The sequence below is a fragment of the Cricetulus griseus genome, assembly GCF_003668045.3.
Source record: "Cricetulus griseus strain 17A/GY chromosome 1 unlocalized genomic scaffold, alternate assembly CriGri-PICRH-1.0 chr1_0, whole genome shotgun sequence".
NCBI classification, from domain to species: Eukaryota; Metazoa; Chordata; class Mammalia; order Rodentia; family Cricetidae; genus Cricetulus; species Cricetulus griseus.
The window spans coordinates 273835567-273856056 of NW_023276806.1; the positions used below are offsets into that span (position 1 = coordinate 273835567).

Below are 20490 nucleotides of genomic sequence, written 5' to 3' on the forward strand. Positions count from 1 at the left end.
GGGGCCCTTATTCCATTCTCCTACCCACCCCCTTAATGGATAATGCCACTAACATGCAGGCCAGGCCTTCCCCTACTTAGTTCATGTTCTCTGGAATCATGCTCAAAGACAGAGAGGAAACAGGAACTACACTTGGCTAATCTCCTCAGCATCTTTCAATCCAATTAAACTGACAATCAGGACTAAGCTTCATTTCCACTAAAATCAGGAACAAGTCAAGGCTGTCCACCCTCCATAACTATTCAATACAGCACTTGAAGACTTAGCTAGAGCAATCAGAAGACTGAAGGAGATCAAGGGGACACAAATAGAAAGGGGAAAACTCAAAGATCTTTATTTGCAGATGAATGATTTCATACATAAAGGACCCTAAAAACTCCACCAGGAAACTTCTACAGCTGATAAACACTTTCAACAAAATAGCAGAACACACCAGGTGGTGGTGAAAGAAGCCATTGATCCCAGCACTCAGGAGGCAGAGGCAGGTAGATCTCTGAGTTCCAGGTCAGCCTGGTCTGCAAAGTGAGTTCCAGAATAGCCACAGCTGCACAGAGAAACCCTGTCTCAAAAAACTAAAACAAAACAAAACAAAAAGTAGCAGGATACAAAATTAGCAGAACAATCAGTAGTTTTCATATAAATAATGACAAGCAGACCAAGAAAGAAATCAGGGAACAATACCTTTACAATCGCCTCACAAGGGGTGGGGGGATTAACCAAGCAAGTGAAAGATTAATATAATGAACATTTTAAGACACTGAAGAAAGAAACTGAAGAAGATATGAAGATATCAGAAGATGGAAAGATCTCTCATACTTGTGGATCAGTAGAATTGATGAAATGAAAATGGCCATCCTACCAAAAGTCATCTACGGATTAAACACAACCCCATAAAAATTCCACAAAATTCTTCACAGAAATTTCAAGTACAATTTTCAGCTTCATACAGAAACATAAAAACCCAAGATAGTCAAAACACTCCTGAATAGCTGGGCGTTGGTGGAACACGCCTTTAGTACCAGCACTCAGGAGGCAGAGGCAGAGGCAGAGGCAGGGGGATCTCTGTGAGTTCGAGACCAGCCTAGTCTACAAGAACTAGTTCCAGGACAGCTTCCAAAGCCACAGAGAACACGCCCCCCCCAAAAAAAACACTCCTGAATAATAGAATTGCTAGTGATAGCATCATCACCATGTCAAACTGTGCTACAGAGCTATCCTAATAGAAAAACAGTGAGGTATTGGCATTAAAAACAGACATGTTGATCAATGGAATTGAAGTTCACACACCCATGGACACCTGATTTTTGACAAAGAAGCCAGAAAATACACAGTGGAACAAAAGAAAGCATCTTTAACAAATGGTGCTGGTCAAACCCTAGGCCAGTGAGCGACTCGTCTCATTAAGAGGTGTATGGGGGCAGGTGAGATGGGTCAGCAGTCAAGAGGATGAGGGTTTGGTACCCAGAACCCACAATAGGTGGCTCACAACTGCCTGTAGCTCCAGCCAGTTTCATGAGATCCAATGCCTTCTTGCCTCTGAGGGCACCTGTGAGTACATAGTGCCCATAAAGTCATGCAGACATTCACATATACATATAATCCAAAATCTTGAAGACAAAGAAGCTTAACAGCTAGGTGTGGTACACACTTGTCAACAGCACATGTGGACTGAACCTGTAGAATGGAGAATACCAGAGGAGTCCGGGCTATGTAACAAAAAGCAGCACATATACAAAACTACCAAATCGTGTTGTGAGGAACGGTCTGTGCTGAATTTTCTGTAGAGTCACCCACTTAAAGATTCCAAAAGTCACTGTAGTGATTCACCTTTCCTGTTCCCTACCCCGCTTTAGCTCCCACAGTAATCACCGGAGCAGAATAAACGTTCAGCATTTGGAACTATTTTCAAAAATGAGCTAAAGGGGATGACCATACAGTTCATGCCCTGAAAGCATGAGAAACTGAGTCTGAGCCCATGTAAAAGAAGGTGGACATGGGGCAGAGACAGGAGAATCTCTGGGGGCTTGCTGGCCAGCTAGCCTAGCCTGGGCAAAGCCTAGGGCAGTGAGAGAATCTGTCTCATTGAGAGGTGTATGGGGGCAGGTGAGATGGCTCAGCAGGAAAAGGTGCTTGCTGCTAAATTTAATGCCCTGAGTTTGACTCTCCAGGACGCACATGGTAGGGGAGAACCCACCCCCGGAAAGCTGTCCTCTGACCTGCACTGCAAATACAGGCACACCATACACACTTGAACACACGTTAAAAAGAAAAAAGATGCTGCTTGCACCCTGGCCTCCATGCACAAACAAGCACAGGCACTCTCAAATACAGAGAAGGAATGGGTAAGGTTTCTGATGTAAGGTTACCATGTTTACTTAGAACCAGATAAGGTTTCTTTTGGTTTCCACAGTTCCCAGTGAAGTAATTTAAACAAAGTCTCAAGAATGCAATCTTTGTCTGAAAGCCTTGTTCTGAGAAGCAATGATGGTCGTAAGGAGAAGGTGGTCGATTTTCTAAAGACACCAGATAGGACATAAACAGGAGAAGAAGCCATTCACAAAGCTTTAGTCAGAGTTGCTGGGACAAAGCCATTGAACACTTATTAGACACAACACCAATATGTCTCTGTGGCTTGTTGTTCTTGGTTTTCACGAAGGCAAAATGGTTATGATTATCCCACGTTAGTGACACTCTGCAGTATCATTAGGGATATTCGAACGTCGACTATAAACTAGTTTTTAGTTAATGTGCTCCTTCTGCCCCAAGAGAATGCCATTTCCCAATTTCTCTTTCATTTTCAGGCAGGCCTTGCATGGAATTTTCCTCTCTTCATTCTGATGGATTAATACATGGTCACGTGTGCCTCGTGTTGCTTTCCTCTGGGATGCCGGTACTTCCATTTCCTCCTGCTGCTTCATCTTTTCTCTCATTGTAAACTGTGACAAAAATCCTCTTCAGGGTCCCTCTGATCTCTAATGGGAGAGCCCAGAGATGAAAGAGAGGGAAAGAGAAGGGTGGAGGGGGAGGCAGAGGGGAAGAAAAGAGAGATCATGAGAGCAGCTGGGAGCCCTAGGAGCTCTGAGTTGTAACCATCTCCATGGAAACAGTTCCTTAGCGATCAGTCTGGAAACAATTCTGCAGGCATCACTGGAGCAGCAGGGTCCAATCGCACCAACCCTTACTAAGAGGGTTCAAATGTGTGGGGGAGGAACAGAGAACTAAGCAGCTAATAAAATTGCATTTACCACCCATAATGCATCTTTAAACTAAAAGATTCCTACTGCCTGTAACAAAAAGGCAAAAGGCCTTCTAAATCTTCAGAGTGTTTGTAAAGAGCGCTCACCATCAAGAAATTATGGGAAACAAAAGAAAACAAAACAAAACACCTCCAAAAGAAACATCACCATTGGGTTGTGCTAAGCAGTAAAGCAGAATCATGAGAAAGATTGAGGAGGTCACCCATAACCACACAAAGTGTGTGTGTGAAGAATATCAAACTTATTCAATTCCAGGAAAAGAGTGAAAGGGGTTACAGAATTCCGCTTTCCAAATCAGGTTGAAAGACTGAAAGAATAAAGAAACCATGTAATTTAAACCCAGGGAAGGAAGGCCCAGGGGAGAATTCACCCTAAGTGTGGAGCTTGGAGTTTTACTAATAAACCAATTACTTTTTAAAGGGAGAACATACTTTAGGCCCTAAATTTAATCCCCAGTTATTAAAAGAAAGGGGGGGATTATAGGATAACCAAGCCTCAGCAGAAGTCTGCAACCAGTAAACTACTAACTTATAACTTGTAAACACACACACACACACACACACACACACACACACACACACGGTTTAGAGTTACATCAGTCTGGCTCTATCCCTCCAGGAACTATTTTCACTTGTTTTGGGATTAGGAGCAGCATCTCTGAAATGAATGCCACCTTTTAGGATTATAAAGACGGTGCTGACACGGAGGTAGGAGGATCATGAGTTCAAGGATATAGTTGATTACCCAAGAACAAAGACAATGAACAGTGCTTACCATGCCTAGTTCCAGTAAATTCAAAGTAAACCTTTATGACTTCTGCAACCTCTTTTGTTTTTCCTGTCTGTAATAATAATCACACTGTTCCCCCCACTCTTTTCTCTGAGGAATATTTTGGATTAAAATCAGTAGCGCGCTAAAGACATTTAAGTAGGTTTGAGGATGAATTGAAGCTGTGGAATGAACCAGTCTCACTCGGCTCCTCATGGGCTTCCCGGTGTCTTCAGTACAAAGAAATCTTCGAAGTGCACCTTGAAGGGGTGACCATCGCTCGCACCCCCCCCCACATTCACACTCAAACGTTTACAGCCTTAACCTGTCCTGCCTGGCCTGAGACTAAACTCGTCCTCTCTTTGACCGTTGACTTGCTTTGCTCTAAGTCTCTTAGGCCGAGATCGCACCTTCCCACAGATTGTCCATGTGCCATTTGGGTTAAAACTTAAAAGACCCTCATATATAGAGTTGTCAAGAGGAACCTTGGTCGCAGCACGGGACCCCCTAGAAGCGTTTCTTAGGTGTCTCCTGTGGGCATGGTTTTCAGGAACACCAAACTATTTAGAAGAAGCAGTCAGCTGCCGCGAGCCACGGATGTGTCTGTCACCGGGATTAAGGCGGGCTAGGCGGGAAGGAGAGCGAAACCCCGCGGGGGCTAGGACCCAAAATCCTGCCGGGTGTTAATCTTCTCAGGCGAAACGCCCGTCCTTTCTGATTGCGTAACGCAAAAACATGGTGGACGAGAAAAGCCTTTCCCTGGTTTTGGAGGTGGGGGGGAAGCACAACCACGCGGCTCTTTCCCCGCGGGGCACAGGGCAGGCCTTTATGGGGCTCATTCCCCATGGAGCGCACGCACGCACAACCCGCCTCCCGGAGCTCCCGAGTCCGCCTCAGCCCCCGCCCCGCCCCGCCCACGCCGAGACCGTCCTGTCAGTCAAGTCTCGCGAGAGCAGCGCGGGCCGCTCGCTCTCCCGCCCCGGGCGCTCGGCCCCGCCCCTGCTCCTCACTCGCCGCCTCCCATCCCCCCCGGCCAGTGTCTGCGCTGCGCAGCTCCCTCAGCGGTTGTCGCCGCCGCCGCCGCCGCCGCCGCCGGAGGAGACGGTTGGGAGGGGAAAACCGTTGTCGGGAGCGCTGCCCGCGGACGAGCCGGCCGCCCCTGCCCGCGAGCGTCGGAGTCGGCGTGACTAGCGCCGCACGGGGTTTCTGAAGTAGAAGGGGGTAGGTAGGTTGGGCCGGCGCTGCCGAGAGCGAGCCGAGGCGGGCGAGGGAGTGTGGAGTCGGCCGGCCTCCTCGGGGCCGGCTCCCTCCGGGAGGAGGAGGAGGAGGAGGGCCGACGCCGCGCTCGCCCGCTCTCCCCGCCGTTCGCCCGCCCGCTCTCCCCGCCGCTCGCCCCGGCGCCGCCATCTTGGGGCCGACCGGTGGCTGCCGGGGTCGCCTTCCCGCCTTCCCGCCTTTCCCCGCTCGGGCTGCTTTGTCGTCTCCAGCTGGCGGGAAGTGTTGGGAAGGCCGGGGAGGGGAAGGGGTGGGAGGAGTAGGAGTGGGGGTTGGTCCGAGCTGTCCGGTATGGGTGAGGGTGGGTGGGTTGGGGTACGGGGCGAGCGGGACGCGCTCCCGGTGGAAATGGCGCCCGGCCCGGCGCGGCCTCCGCTCCGTCCTCCGCGCTCTCGGAGGGAGGGAGGACCACCTGGGCTGGCGGGGCTGCTGACGCAGGTTCCCGGGATGAGACGGGCGGAGCTGGGGAAGGGAGAGGCCAATGGCGACGAGGCCGCCCCACTCCCGGATGCAGGACAAAGGCGGACACAAACACACACGCGCGCACGCTCGCACACACATGCTCACACACAAACACACAGGCGCGCACACTTGCACCGACGCACACACGCACAAAAACACAACGGTCCTCCTCTGTGACTCCCGCCGCTCGGTGGCGGAGGCCTCTTCTCCGGGCCCTGAGGCGGGGCGTGGTCCCCTAGGCTCCGGTCTCTAGGGCCAGCTAGCTAAACGGAAGGTCTCCCGGAGGAGTATAAAGGACGCTTAGCCGGCCTTTTATATCCCAGATTTGGAACTGCGGAAAGAGTACTACGCATCTCCAAAGGACCCTCGCCCCCGCCCCCGCCCCGTCCCGTCCCGTCCCGTCCCGCATTAGATGTTTATACCAGGAGTCTATAATTTTGTAAGATGAGGCAATGGCTTATCCAGGAGAATAGGATGCAGTGGGTATGTTAGGAATGGGTCGGATCCGGGTGAACCGTGGGACCGCGCTTGTAGGCCGGGGTGGATAGTGAAAAGTTAAGGTTTTGTTGTAGTTAATACACCAAGAGTTGTCTTTTGTGTCGACTTGTAATTAAGCCCAGAAGTCAACGTTTGTTTTCATTTGATAGCTAGGCATGTTTAAAACAAGTATTGAACTGTGGTGTTTTAAAAACAAAAAAACTAAGTAAGCCTAGCCTAATCGCGTGCTTGTGGAGGTGCTTGAGTCCTTAAATCGGAACTGTGCCGGTGTTTTTCATAGAAGATGGGTTAGAAAGGAAAAAGAACAAACCCCCTGGGCCTGAAAGTTAGCCCATGCCAACTAGAAAAACCAGATCCTTAATGAGCTTTGAAAATGCCAAGAACTCAAACTCTAATATAAAGAACCGATAGGCCCACATTTTCTTGATTGGATTACATTATAAACGTCTTTTTTGTTTTTTTCAGACAGACTCTTGAAATTAGCAACTGGATATATACAGGAGGCTCTCCTGGAGTCTCCTGCCTCTCTTCCTACAAGATTGTTTTGTTTTGAGATAGGGTCTCTGTAGAATATTCTGGCCTTTGAAATTCGAGGATCCCAACTGCTGGGATGACAGCTATGAGCCACCATACCCAGTTCATAACATCCATCAGCTTCTGTTTAAAGTGATATTTCTACGGATTTTTAATACATTGGTAGTTATCAGACTATCACAACTTTTTGTTTTTAGAGCACCTGTGATGCTCTTGGATTTGGGGACGGTGTAACTCAGGTTGGTCTGTTTCAAGGTCTAGAATTGGGGGCCTGAGCACAGTTGGAATCCCTAAAGTGGTGTAGTGAATAGTTTGACACTATTCCAAAGAAAGGTTGAAGTGGAGTATTCTAAATGGTAAACAGTTTCGTAGTTTCTGAAAGCTTTTTTTTAAGGTGTTAGAACAAATTGCTCTTAGTGTTTTAGTAGGATTCTAGAATTGAGTTTAAAGGTATGTTAGAGCAAGGCTGTTTCCGTATTGACTTCAGACTTTGAATGGAAAGTCACTTTATGAGATGGTTTGTGGTCCAAATCTGGTTGGCTTTTCCCAGTAAAATTTTGTTAATTGATGTCAAGACCTGATAAAACTTTTCCTCTGACCTCCACGTTGCACTGAGGTATGAGTGTGTTCCCATATACAAGCATATGCACAGACTAAAAGCATTATTTACAGTTTAGTGGTTTTCAGAGAATTCTTATTTTCGTAAGAACTTTATTGTTGATACTAGCAAAACTGGTGTGTTAAATTTGACGCACACACAAAAGAGCTCCCTTGCATCTGCAGCTGAAATATTAGTCTTTCCCCCATTTATTTTTATGAGTGTTTTGCTGTGTGTGTGCGCACGTGCGGTGCCTGTAGAAAGCCCAAAAAGTGTCAGGCCCGGGAATAGAACCAGGTCCTCTGTAAGAGTAGCCAGTGCTCTTTATGATGAATTATAGTCATCACATTGAGGGGAAGGACTATCTGAAACTGGTGTGATAGCACCTGTATTCCCATTTGAGAGTCCTGTCCAGGTTGTAGAGCAAGACCCCTGCCTTGGGTGGGGACCAGTGTTTCCAAAAGAAATGCTCTAAGAGTTGATTTATAGAATAACTACCCTAAGGAGGTGGTTTTGTTTGTGGCTCTGGGGTGTGAGCTGAGCCTACAGCCTCATACATGCTAAGTAGGCATTCTACCATTGAGCTGTATTATTTTTTGTTTGTTTTTTGAGAAAATAGTGGAGATCTTCAAAAATATTCTGAGCATTTATTTCAAGATTGATTTGGTGCTGTCTTTCAGGGATACTCTAGAATGGTATTAGACATCAAAACACCTTTAATATTTTCTTGTTTCTTTTCAGGACTGAATGGCTTTCAGATACAGTTGAGATTTTGTTGAGTATCTTACTGGTTTTACAACAGTGGTTCTCAGCCTGTGCGTTGACTTAAGACCATTGGAAAACACACATTTACGATTCATAACAGTAGCAAAATGACAGTTATGAAGTAGCAACAAAAGTAATTTTATGGTTGGGGATCACCACAACATGAGAACTGTATTAAAGGGTCGAAGCATTAGGAAGGTTGAGAGCCACTGCTTTATAGGATCCATAAAGTCAAATTGTCAAAGGTGAATGTTCATCTGAAAGCAGAACTATAGAATATAAGTATTCTTGTAAAATACAGCAGTGGGTGCCAATACCTCACTGACCTACTGCTGTTTTGTTTTTGAGACAGGGTTTCTCTATCCTTGATTATCCTGGAACTCTATATAGACCAGGCTGTCCTGGAACTCAAGAGTTCCTGCCTCTGCCTCCCAATGCTGGGATCAAAGATGTTGCTACCACCCAGCAACTACTGCTGTTGTATGTAATAGTGAATAACAGGCTCAGAAATTAAATGTTTTAAGCCATTGAAAGGTGCTTGAATTAGTGAGCCATTCAACCCCATGCTGGGTTTTTTTTTGTTTGTTTTTGTTTTGTTTTGAGATAGTCTCACTATGTGGACTAGGCTGACTTTGAAATCACTGTCTCCTAGATGCTGGAATTAAAGACATGTGCTACCATGTAGGGTCTCGTGCTTTTTTAAAAGCAAATGCACCGAAGACTTAGTTATAATGCCAGTTTTTAAGTTGTGTTTTCACCATTTTGGTTCTACCAAGAGTGGTACTTTCCATGGGCTTTTAAAGATGGGTCTGGATTTTCTTTCAGCAGGGTTTAAGGTTCAGTCACGAGTACACACAAAACACATGCTGATGATATACACATGTAGAGGAGAAATTAAAGATTGGCTTACTTTAATGCATGTATTATTTGGGAAAGATGTTTAGAATGTAATCCAAGGGTTGGCACATGGTAGACATTCTGTCATTGAGCTATATCCTTGGGTTCGTTGATGCATGAATTCTAGAAGAAATTTATTCCCTTCTCTCCACTCCCCCCCCCCAACCCCGGTTTTTTTGGAGACATTTTTCCTCTGTATAGCCTTGGCTGTCCTGGAACTCTGTAGACTACGCTGACGTTGAATGCATATTTCTGCCACTATTCCAAGCTCTAACTTTACATTTATTTATTTATTCATTCATTCATTCATTCAAGACAGGGTCTCACTGTGTAGCTTGACTGTCCTGGAACGTATTATGTAGACCAGGCTGGCCTCAAATTCACAGAGATCCCCCCTGCCTCTGCCTCCTGAGTGCTGGGATTAAAGGGTGTGCACTACCACAGCCAGGGCTTTATTTTTAAGGGCAGAGTCTGGCCTTGAACTCTTGAACCTCTTGTCTCAACCTCCCAGGGCTAGGATTGTTATAGTGTGCTACCATATGATTTTAAGAAAATTAGAATTAACTCTCTGTAGATCCACCTCTAACTGATGATATGGAATTAACCATTAGTGAATGGTGTTGATATAGCTTCAAGCCTAAAGGAATCATTTTAAAAAATTGTTTTGTTGACAGGGGAGGAGGTGGTGAGGGAAAGATTGGAATATTCAGGTGAGTAGGATTCCCACATCTGTGTAGTGAAATAAGCAAGGGCTGGTAAGTTTCCACAGCTTCAGAACTTCTGCATTAGTCTCTAAAAATATTCTGGAATTTTAGAAGGAAAGTGGCTGCCTCTAGGGAATGGAACTGGCTAGCTTGTGTGTTCCTTGGAGGATAGAGGGGGCTTCATGCTGTTCTCTTTAAATACCATGTGAGTGTTAATATGCTGTCTTTGGGTAAAGTGTTTAAATCTGATTGACTAAAAAAAGGGGGGGAGGTATGTATAGTGGTGACACTATTTCCAGCACTCTGGGGCTGAGAGAGGCAGGCAGGTGTCTTGTGATTCAAAACCAGCCTGGTTCTTGGTCACCAAGTCTTAACACCCCCACCTCCCCAAATGTTACTGTTGAAAGGTACTCATCTGAATGTTTGTTGAAGTAGTTTCCTTGTAGTCCTAGCTCGTCAAACTCAATCCTTCTGCCTTAGCTCCCAAGTACAAAGATCTTGGGCATGTACTTACTATCATATTCCATATAGCATTTGGTTTTGAGGCGCCTTTTACTTGTTTTCCTGTGGTTTCGAGGCAGGGTTTTCTACAACCCAAATGATAGAATTCAGCAAGCTTTTATTAGACCTTCAGGGATGTTTGGTAGGAGTGGGGTGAGTTTCATTGCCTTTCCCTACCCCACCCCAAAATAGAGTGTTAGTACTGTGTTGCTGGTTGTTGTAGGAGTCGGCTTGCATGCATTCTGTGCTGGGATACTTGTGAGAGGTGTTCAAGTCATGGTAAGAATGTGTTGTGATTGACTGCTTTATGTGCTTGTTTATTTCATAGCATTTAAGTCAAGCGTATTGAAATGGATTGGGTTATGAAACATAATGGTCCAAATGACGCTAGTGATGGGACAGTGCGGCTTCGAGGACTGCCATTTGGTTGCAGCAAAGAGGAAATAGTTCAGTTCTTCCAAGGTACCTCTAGTACTAGTCAAAGTTTAGTAATATTTTAATTGTATGTGTTTATTAGATGTTTTTTAATTTATAAAACTCATTTTTGGGGTCTTCTGTGATAATCTGGGTTATATTATAAAATGGAAAATGTGCTCCAGTTAATATTTAGTAGAGAATGTGTAGGCTATGTAAACGATGATTGCTGTACAATATAGTTAATTGAGAATAACTGATGACGTGGGTTATGAGTTAGCCTTGGGAGCACAGTTAAATGATAATGTAGTTTTTCATGTAGTGGGCTTTTAGAACTATAATTTTTAAGACACTGATCACAGAAAATATTTAATCCAATGATATTTGAAAAATATTCCATTTGTATTATGGGGTGATGGGGAACTAAGCGTTTTGTTTTGTTATGTTTAGACTTGTTTTAAATATTTGATTCAGATGGGAATGTTTCAGCCTTTAACACTGTTCCCCTTGATGGGGTATTTGTCCTTGGGTTAAAGGGTTGGAAATCGTGCCAAATGGGATAACATTGACGATGGACTACCAGGGGAGAAGCACAGGGGAGGCCTTCGTGCAGTTTGCTTCAAAGGAGATAGCAGAAAATGCTCTGGGGAAACACAAGGAAAGAATAGGGCACAGGTGGGGATGGAGAGTTTGGGATGGTGTTAAATTTTTATTTTTGGGGGTTGTGGGTCACTATTGCTTAAATGGGGGGGTAACCATAACATTTTTCTGGGGTAGTATTAAAGAATTGATAATTACCTAAATTTAACATGGAAACTACAGATTTGGGTGGGGAAATTAATGCTAATAGTTTAAATTAAACTTAGATTGTTTCCATTTCTTTGTAGGATGTCATTAAATTTTGTATAATCACCTGTTTTTCTTATGTACCTATCTTGTGCTAAAGGAAACAAATTAAAAATATATTCATAATTCAGTGTTTTCAAATTACTCATTTGTCTATGTAAAACTTAAATATTTAATTATTTAAGTTTGTAGGTGTAAAAATGTTACTTATGGTTTATTTAGGCAATTTAAATTGGGTTATGTACCTAGATATAGACAAACTTACTGCATTTTGCCCAGTATCTAATTTACTCTCTAATACATCTATGCTGAAACCTGTACTTTAAACCTTTTTAAATAGGTATATTGAGATCTTCAGGAGTAGCAGGAGTGAAATCAAAGGATTTTATGATCCACCAAGAAGATTGCTGGGACAGCGACCGGGACCATATGATAGACCAATAGGAGGAAGAGGGGGTTATTATGGAGCTGGGCGTGGAAGTATGTATGACAGAATGCGACGAGGAGGTGATGGATATGATGGTGGTATGTGTATCTAATGAACAAAAGGTTCTGTTGTCATTTTCTTGATGTTCCTGACATTTTGTCAAGAAATACAGAAATGGCAGTAATTTCAGTACCTATGAGGTTTTAAAACCTGTTCATGAAATTGTGGGATTTCCACTGTGGAACTTGATTGATGCACATATTAACACCTAGAAATAATGTAGAAATAAAGATAACTGGCATGTTTCTTCTGGGCATAAAGATGACATTTGGTTTTCATGTTGTGTTTGAATTTATTCTGTGGATGTTTACATTTCCATCAAGGGTTAACTGCTTTTCCTTTTCCCATTTGCAGTAAGTTGCAAACATTAATGAAGAAGCTAAAATAATTCACTACAAAATGATTTTTACAAATTGCTTTTTCCTTACATTTGCACAGGCTATGGAGGTTTTGATGACTATGGTGGCTATAATAATTATGGCTATGGAAATGATGGCTTTGATGACAGGATGAGAGATGGAAGAGGTAAACTAAGAATATCATGCCAAAGTAAATTTTACTGTTTCCTTTATAAGGTGCTGGTAGTAACTAGGCAACTTTGATGGGATAATGGAAACTTGTGTCATTGCGCTGGCTTGTTGATTTATATGTACTTATGTGAACCCACAATGGTTTATAATCTAGGCATGGGAGGACATGGCTATGGTGGAGCTGGTGATGCAAGTTCAGGTTTCCATGGTGGTCATTTTGTGCACATGAGAGGGCTGCCTTTTCGTGCAACAGAAAATGATATTGCTAATGTAAGTGGTATATAGTGGGTATTTTTTTATTATTATTATTATTGGCGGGGAGGTCTCACCGTAGCCCAAACGAGACTAGAATTTAGAAATTCTAACTTGACTTTAGGCATAAGGCAGCCACCATGCCTTACCTCTTTTATTTGTTAAGATTCAGGCTAAGATTGTCACTTAGTGATAGATTATTTGCCTAATATACACATAGGTGTTTGTGCCCATTATGTGAGATTTTAAGCAGGTTAAAAAAAAACAAAACAACAAAAAAACCACTCTGTTAAGAATAGAGTCAATCATGTAGGAGTTTGCCTTTAGTAGTAGGGTCTGCAACAATCCCAAACTTGAAGATACTCTTAACTAACCATACTCTGTCATGGAACTGTATTCCCAGTTTCACAGTTTTCATTTAGTTTAGTATTGCCTTACTTTATAAGCAGTAACTGCTTTGCATTTTAAAAAATGCACTCCTTCCCCATGTGAGCCAAGCAGACTGGACCATCTCTGTAGCAAAGGATGACTCAACCTACCTCCACAATACTGGAGCCCTTATAGACCCTCAGTAGTTTATTTTAGTGGAAAGATTAAAAGCATGTGCTAATTTTAAATGACTGGAATTTAAAAATGAGTAACTTTTATTTAGTTCTTCTCACCACTCAATCCAATACGAGTTCATATTGACATTGGAGCCGATGGCAGAGCAACAGGAGAGGCAGATGTAGAGTTTGTGACACATGAAGATGCAGTGGCTGCCATGTCTAAAGATAAAAACAACATGCGTAAGTGGTGTCTTTGGCCTGCTTCTGTTCATAGGTGTGTACAGTTTATACAGTAATTACTGGTTAAAATGTCTGTTAGATCATTTGACCTATTAATAATGTCTAGATTTTAATGGCTGCCTGAAATAGTCCTATATTTTATGGATAAGCCTTCGTTAAATACTAGCTAATCAACTTTGATTAGTACATTTTATCTTTCTCTATTATTCTTACCTTTTTCCACTTTTTTTTTTTTTTTTTTTTTTTTAAAGAACATCGATATATTGAACTCTTCTTGAATTCCACCCCTGGAGGTGGCTCTGGAATGGGAGGCTATGGCAGAGATGGAATGGGTATGTATAGTTTTGTATTGGAGGTGAGGTGGGGACATCTTGCTCTGTAGCCCACGTTGGCCTTGGTGCTTCAATATATCCCTCCCAAACCGGGGTTTATAAACTTTTTAGAATAAGCAGTGTTGGCTAGTTTGGAAACCATCCTGTCACTTTTTAATGTGCAGATAATCAAGGAGGATATGGATCTGTTGGGAGAATGGGAATGGGGAACAACTACAGTGGAGGATATGGCACTCCTGATGGCTTGGGAGGTTATGGTAAGTCTGTATGAGGCAATATCTTTCACTAAAAATACAAATAGTATGATGTGCATGGCCCTCTCCTGATTCATGTTCTTAATGTCTTCTTAAGGTCGTGGTGGTGGAGGTGGTGGTTACTATGGACAAGGTGGAATGAGTGGAGGTGGATGGCGTGGGATGTACTGAGACCACTTCCTCCAACGTACAAGTCCTAACAACATCTGACTTTCTTACAGATTGAATTTCTTTTGTATTTCAAGAACTTTATAATGACTGAAGGAATGTGTTTTCAAAATATTTGGTTAAAGCAACAGATTGTGATGGGAAAATCTGTTTTCTGTAGGTTTTATTTGTTGCATACTTTGACTTAAAATAAATTTTTATATTGAAACCACTGATGTTGCTACTTTTTATATATATAGGTACTCTTAAGGATGTGCTGCCTTCATAAGATTTGGGATGATGTATTTTACTGTTAGCTCTACAAAAAGTAGCATAGTGCAATGTTAGAGGATAAGACTACAAGTCTAAGCAGAGCTTGAGTAGTTAGCTAACTTTCTGTCCTGGACACTGTAAATAAAGTCTAAAGATGCATTCAGGTAGCTTCAGGAATTTAAGTTCAGCTAATTCTGTATTCCCTTTTCAGTCTCATTTATCAAGCATAGCTCTGAATAATTTAAGAGTCATCTGGATTCTAAATAGTCACAATTGTGTTATGAATTATGAACCCAAGGGGTTGGGGAGTATCAGTTGAAATTATAGCCCTAGATTTTAAAATCCTCATAGCACTTGACCAAGATACCAAAAATGTTCCCAAAATTTGAGTTTGTTGGAGTAGCTAAGTCAGTTGATGAAGTCAGAAAGAGCTTGGTTGTGTAAATACACGGGTGTTTACTATAATAAATGTGTTCTTGTGTTTTCACTTTCTCACCCAAGAAAAGTGTGTTTTTTAATTGTGTAAATGACTACATTTAGGAAAATGTGTAACAGTGCTGCAGCTGAATTTTGCATCTGATACTGGCATTGAGTAGTTACTCTTTGTGTAGCACGGACAAGGTGCTTCGATCAATGTGGCTTTTCCCCAAATTGGCTAATGGATCAAATTGAAACCTGTCAATGTGAACTCCGTTATTGAACTTGTTTTTGCTAGAAATGTTATTCATGTAATAAATGTCAACATGGGAGATAAAGGATGTTGTCTGTCCTAGAATGCTGTTTGTCAGTTATTGGTTATATAATACACATTGGTAGAAAGTGTGGTGCTTTTAATCCCAGCATTTGGGAGGGAGGTAGAGGCAAGTACGGCTGGATGCCAGATTGAGATTTCTGATAAAGTAAACAAGTACCACAGCTTGATACTTGGGGCCCATAGTCCTGAAACAGTGAGTTTATCTTTCTAGTTTGGGACTGAGGGCTTCACTTAGAGCCTACACACTAATGAGCTATTCTGTGTGACTGGCAGAGATCAAAAGCTCTTCAAGAGTTACCTTCTTAACTTTCAAAGGAGGTGGCTGGAGAGATGATTCAGTAGTTAAGAACACCTGCTGCTCATTCAGAGAACCTGAGTTTGGTTCCCAGCACCCACCATCAGCAAATCACAACTCATTGTAGCTCCAGTAAATCCAGTACCTTTTTCTGATCTCCTGGGCCACCTGTACACACATGGCATACACTCACACAGACACATAAACAGATAAAAACAAATCTTTAAAGCAATAAGAGTTAATTGTTAATGTCTCCAAAATTGACATTTATTTAAAAACATTACAGATTAGAATTACAATTCCTTGGCACCATGATTACATTTTTGTGGTAGTACTGGCTTAGGGTAAGTAAGGGAATGACAGAAATTTTTGCAAAGTAAAAGTTGTGAATGTTTTATAATGAATGGGGTATCCTAAATTTAGATTTTTATCCACTTCGTGGATTGAGATCCCAGGGCTTTAACACATACATAGTAAGCAAACATTTTACCACTGAGCTATATATCCTCATCCTAGACAGTGGGGATCAAGTTAATGCTGCCCCAGCAAAGGCCATATTTGTGACAAAAAGCACATATTTGAAATTTTCATTTATGCTCACTTTCCACAGTCATAAAAATGTTAGTCTATCCCATCAATACAAGATGATATTGCTAGATATGTTACTCATGTAATAAATGTCAACATGGGAGATAAATTCTTCTATTTTTCTACTTTTTGAGCCAGGTTTTCACTGGTTTTATAGTGTTGTGTGTATGTGTAGCTGATCTCGAATTCTAGGGATGGACCAAGCTGGCCTTGAATTTATGGCAGTCTTTCTTACCTGACCATCTTAATTCTGTTAGTACTCAACAAATGACATTTTGGGGGTAGGAGAGTTCAATTGGTAGAGTACCTGGCCAACCTGCACAATGCCAGGGGTTCCAACCCCAGCACCACATAAAACACCACACAGATGTAATCTCAGCAGCTGGGAGAGGTCAGAGAGCCAGTTCAAGGTCGTCATCTGCTACACACCAAATTAAAGGCCAATTTGGGTTACATGAGTAGCTGTTTACAGAAAGGGGGCATCTCAAAATCTGACAGATCTAATTTAAGTTTACCTCAGAAGCTGGTGAAAATACTGGTTTTGTAATTTTGGCAATTTGTAAAATTTACTGAAATATAACAAAAAGATCCTCAATCACTAAACTGTCTTTAGGAATGTAAAATCTCTGTAGAGTTTATAGATTTAAAAGTGCAAGACTTAAATTTAAGATCCTGAATGGTCTTGGTTTAATTAACTTAATGTTTTTTTCTGCTTGAGAAAATAAGAAACCACTATGTGCCTAAGGCCATAGCATAAAGGTACTAGATACATAGGGTGAAATTCTACTGTAGGTAGGTGTAAACACTACTGCAATGTAATGTTTCCTAGAAGTTTTCTAAGAGAAGTGGGGGGGGGGTGGAGAAACCTAATTCAGTCATAGCATAGGCAGAGTTTTAGATGCTCTTATTTTTTTTACTGTTTAGAATCTAAAAGCCTGTGGTCTCCCTCCATACGTCTCAGAAAGGTTGTTGTGTCTCTGGGGTCCAACCCTTTACAAAAATTAGCATCTGTGACAAGGATGGTGGTTATAGTTAACATTCCCTAAGTGCAGAGGGAGAGCTGGTCCTTTCATCCACTATATGAAAGGTGTAGGCAGGTATGGGATAAAATTAATGGCTCTTTCCACTGTAGAAAGGGCAGAAGAAACAAATACAATAGTTAGAATCTTAGCAGACAATGAAGACTATACAGGCCTGGTATGGAGGCACATACCTATGGTCCCAGTACTTCAGAGCTGAGGCAAGGAAGTCCATGAGTTCATGGTCAAAAAGGATGTTCTGTTAGCATTTTATCACAAAGTGAGTGCATTTCCAGTCTTCCTCTGAGAATTGTGAAGCTTTAAAGTGCATTAAGAGAATTACGGGCACCACTAAGTGCCAACTTGACAGTTCAGAACAAACAAGCTGTGGCCTTGTTCTCGTGAAGGCCTCTAGAGGGTAAGGCAAAAGTGCATTATTAGTTCTGCTATCCGGACTTTCCTTAAGGGTTCAATGATTGTTCCAAGTAGTGACAAAACATGCTATCTTAAAGTCTGAGTAAGTGCAGAAACAGAGTATTAACTATACAACTTAGAATCCTGTGTGTTAGCTGGAGGAGAGGTATAGTGTGGACGGCTCTACACTGGTCCTCACACTCACTGCAGGTGCTCTGTGCAGGAAGATTGCATTCCTGTGTCACGGCACATTAGAGGAGCATCTCTGAATGAGCATTGCATGACAGGAATCACAGACTCGCACTGGCTTTGGTGAAGAAGGCAAAGGCAGCTCGTTGTCAGAGCAGGCATTACAGAAAATTTCCCCACAGTTCCTACAGTGGTGCTATTCAATGGGAAAATGAGGAAGAAAAATAGAAAACTGAATTAGAAGCCATTTTTCTTGCCAAAATGTTTGGGCTCGATTTCACCCCTCTTACCTTTCTTTTGGAGAGTGAAAATTCCTTCTCACAAAGCTTACAGTGTGTTGCCTCTTTGTCTTTTAGCCAGACCAGTCCCTAACGGGAAAAGATGAATGTTAGTGTTTAAAGCAGTAATACTTGCACTTAGCTTAAAAACACGAAAACAGAAAAGGCAGAATTCCTATGACTTATTTTTCAGGGAGCCACTTCTGTTCAAAATAAAGGAACCCAAGAAAGAAGGCGTTCAGGCAATCTCAGAGAAAGGACAGAAGGGCCTAGGCCAGATGTGGGTGGGGGGCCCAGACAAAGTAATGAACCACCTAACGTGGGACATTTGATAGAGGTACTATGTTGTCATTGTCATAGAAGACTGGGAATATTCTGGTGTTGAAATAAAACGGCAGAAAATAAAAAAATGAAGTGTCAGGCAGTTGGCATCAGGAGAAATACTAAGGGTGTGGTGATGACTGCCTTTAATCCCAGCACTCAAGAGGCAGGAGGATCCCTGAGTTTGAGGCCAGTCAGGGTTATAGTAAGAATCCTGTCTAGGGAAAAAGTTTACTGAGGGTATTTAAGGAAAAGATGAGTTTGAGTGAGCACACAGGTCCCCCACCACCACATCCATGGCAAGGTGAGAAAACATGCTGCAGCATGGCTACCGTGTTTGCCTAGCATGTACTAGGCCCTGTCAGTTTCATTCCCAGTAATACAAAAAGGGGAAAGCAGTAGACTTGCAGGTTGCTTTGAATACAGAGCTAGATGCCAGAGAAATAGCTGCAAGAACTGGAAGCAGCACCCTTTAGGAGCAGGAGCTAAAGTAGGTTAAAGGCAAGAGAGCATTCATTTTTTGCAATTTGAAATCTTTTTAGAGTGTGGACTGGGGCAGTGGCTCAGCCATTTAGAGTGCTGCTGTTCTTCCAGAGGACCCAAGTTCAATTCCAGCATCCACATGGCTCACAATCTTCTTTAATTAACCTCAGTTCCAAGAAATTCAACACCTTCTAGTCTATTTTATTTTGCTTTGGTTGTTGTTGGTTCAGAGTGCTCGCTGGCATTAACAGCAATTACATAATCTAGGTTCCAGGACTTTTTGAATAACTATTTTCATGTAACATTTTGATTAAAAACTTACACGGGCATTTGGAATAGAAAGCCACCACTCACTGATGCTGAAGTGCTGATCCGATAATCTTATGTCATAAGAGGTTTCTTTCAAACCACATTCTAGCCCTGTCAAAGCAACCCTGTGTGCATTAGAAGCCTATTCTAGAAGGGCAAGTTAAGGGTCATCCAGGATGTGTTATCTACTAAAGTAGCACTACAGTGTCATTTTTCATCAAGATCATTAATACATCCCTTAGCAGATACTAAGCAATCCACCTTTTAAAACATTTCAGCAAGAATGGTGGTGCATGCTTTTAATCGCAGCCCCCCAAGAGGTAGAGGCAGGCAGATCTCCTAGTTCTAGGACAGCCAGAGCTACATAGAGAAACCCTGTCTTGAAAAAGGGGAAAAAAAAAAAAAATGGAGATGGTAACAGAATAGAATAGCACCACCCACACCCTGTACTTTGTATACACCCTTCTGGTGCTGGGACCAAACCAAGACCTTCTCAATACCCCAGTCTCCAAACAATTCAGGTTTACCGACTTAAAGAGCCATCAGCTGTACCGACATGTTTTTACTCACCTGTAATGCTTTGTTGGCTTCTTTTATGTCGTCTATTTTAAGTTTGGATCTAAAAGCATTATAAACAGGTCCAAATTTTAGTATGCATATAAATCCAGTACACCTAACATTTCATTGGAAAGGCATTGATTTTTTTCATTGCATACAATTTATATCCTAACAATCTGGCTAAGAGGATATTGCATTTTCCTATTCTTTTTTCTAAACGTCCTAAAACAAAAATCAGTATTTCAGACATCCATAACTTGATTTTTGTTGAGATAGTTTCACATTCTACAACTCCATTTTCCAGAAACTTCACTGTGTGAGAGCAAGTGTCTCTGGAAGTTTGTATACAAACCCCTCAGTGTGATCCCAGTGCCATATAAACCCAGGTGTGGTGGCAGACACCGGTAATCCTAGAACTTGGAAGTTACACAGCAGATCAAAGTTCAATGCCATTCTTGGCTACATGAGTTCTAGGACAGCCTGGAATACTTGAGATGTCTAAGAAAATAAACATTTGGCTGGGTGTTGGTGGCACTCGCCTTTAATCCCAGAATGAGGGAGGCAGAGGCAGAGTCTGGTCTACAGAGCAAGTGCCAGGATAGGCTCCAAAGCTACACAGAGAAACCCTGTCTTGAAAAACCAAAAATATAAAACAAAAAAACCCAAAAAACCAAACAAAAACCAAACCAAACATTTGCAT

At 42.4% G+C, this 20490-nt stretch overlaps 2 protein-coding genes and 1 long non-coding RNA gene across 7 annotated transcripts in view; 1 reads left to right on the forward strand and 2 right to left on the reverse strand.

The window, feature by feature from the left end:
- Positions 1–310: 310 nt before the first annotated feature.
- Positions 311–5017, reverse strand: LOC118239443. The gene is made up of 2 exons (XR_004771575.1): positions 4032–5017; positions 311–2972 (listed from the first exon to the last, which is right to left on the reverse strand). It is a non-coding gene; the product is annotated as an uncharacterized LOC118239443 (long non-coding RNA).
- A 90-nt stretch (positions 5018–5107) lies between these two features.
- Positions 5108–14542, forward strand: Hnrnph3 (heterogeneous nuclear ribonucleoprotein H3). 4 transcript variants are annotated; one of them, XM_027395024.2, is made up of 10 exons: positions 5108–5246; positions 10588–10721; positions 11210–11348; positions 11860–12044; positions 12445–12531; positions 12691–12806; positions 13441–13576; positions 13828–13908; positions 14073–14165; positions 14260–14542. In XM_027395024.2, the coding sequence occupies exons 2-10, from the start codon at positions 10610–10612 to the stop codon at positions 14331–14333; spliced, it is 1023 nt and encodes a 340-aa protein (XP_027250825.1). In that variant the 5' UTR covers positions 5108–5246; positions 10588–10609; the 3' UTR covers positions 14334–14542. The 4 variants fall into 4 exon arrangements, with proteins under 4 accessions (XP_027250825.1, XP_027250827.1, XP_027250826.1 ...); XM_027395026.2 differs by having other exon boundaries at positions 11860–11999; XM_027395025.2 differs by having other exon boundaries at positions 5112–5250.
- The window catches only part of Rufy2 (RUN and FYVE domain containing 2), a 35496-nt gene continuing 28807 nt past the window's right edge, over positions 13802–20490 (reverse strand). Inside the window, exons 16-18 of one of the 2 annotated variants that reach the window (XM_027395021.2) lie at positions 19803–19851; positions 18132–18209; positions 13802–18037 (exon numbers count right to left, since the gene is read on the reverse strand). In XM_027395021.2, coding sequence (XP_027250822.1) covers positions 17894–18037; positions 18132–18209; positions 19803–19851 — 271 coding nt within the window. In that variant the 3' untranslated portion in view covers positions 13802–17893. Of the gene's footprint in view, positions 18038–18131; positions 18210–19802; positions 19852–20490 lie in introns of those variants that run through there. The other variant, XR_004771574.1, reaches the window with a different exon arrangement.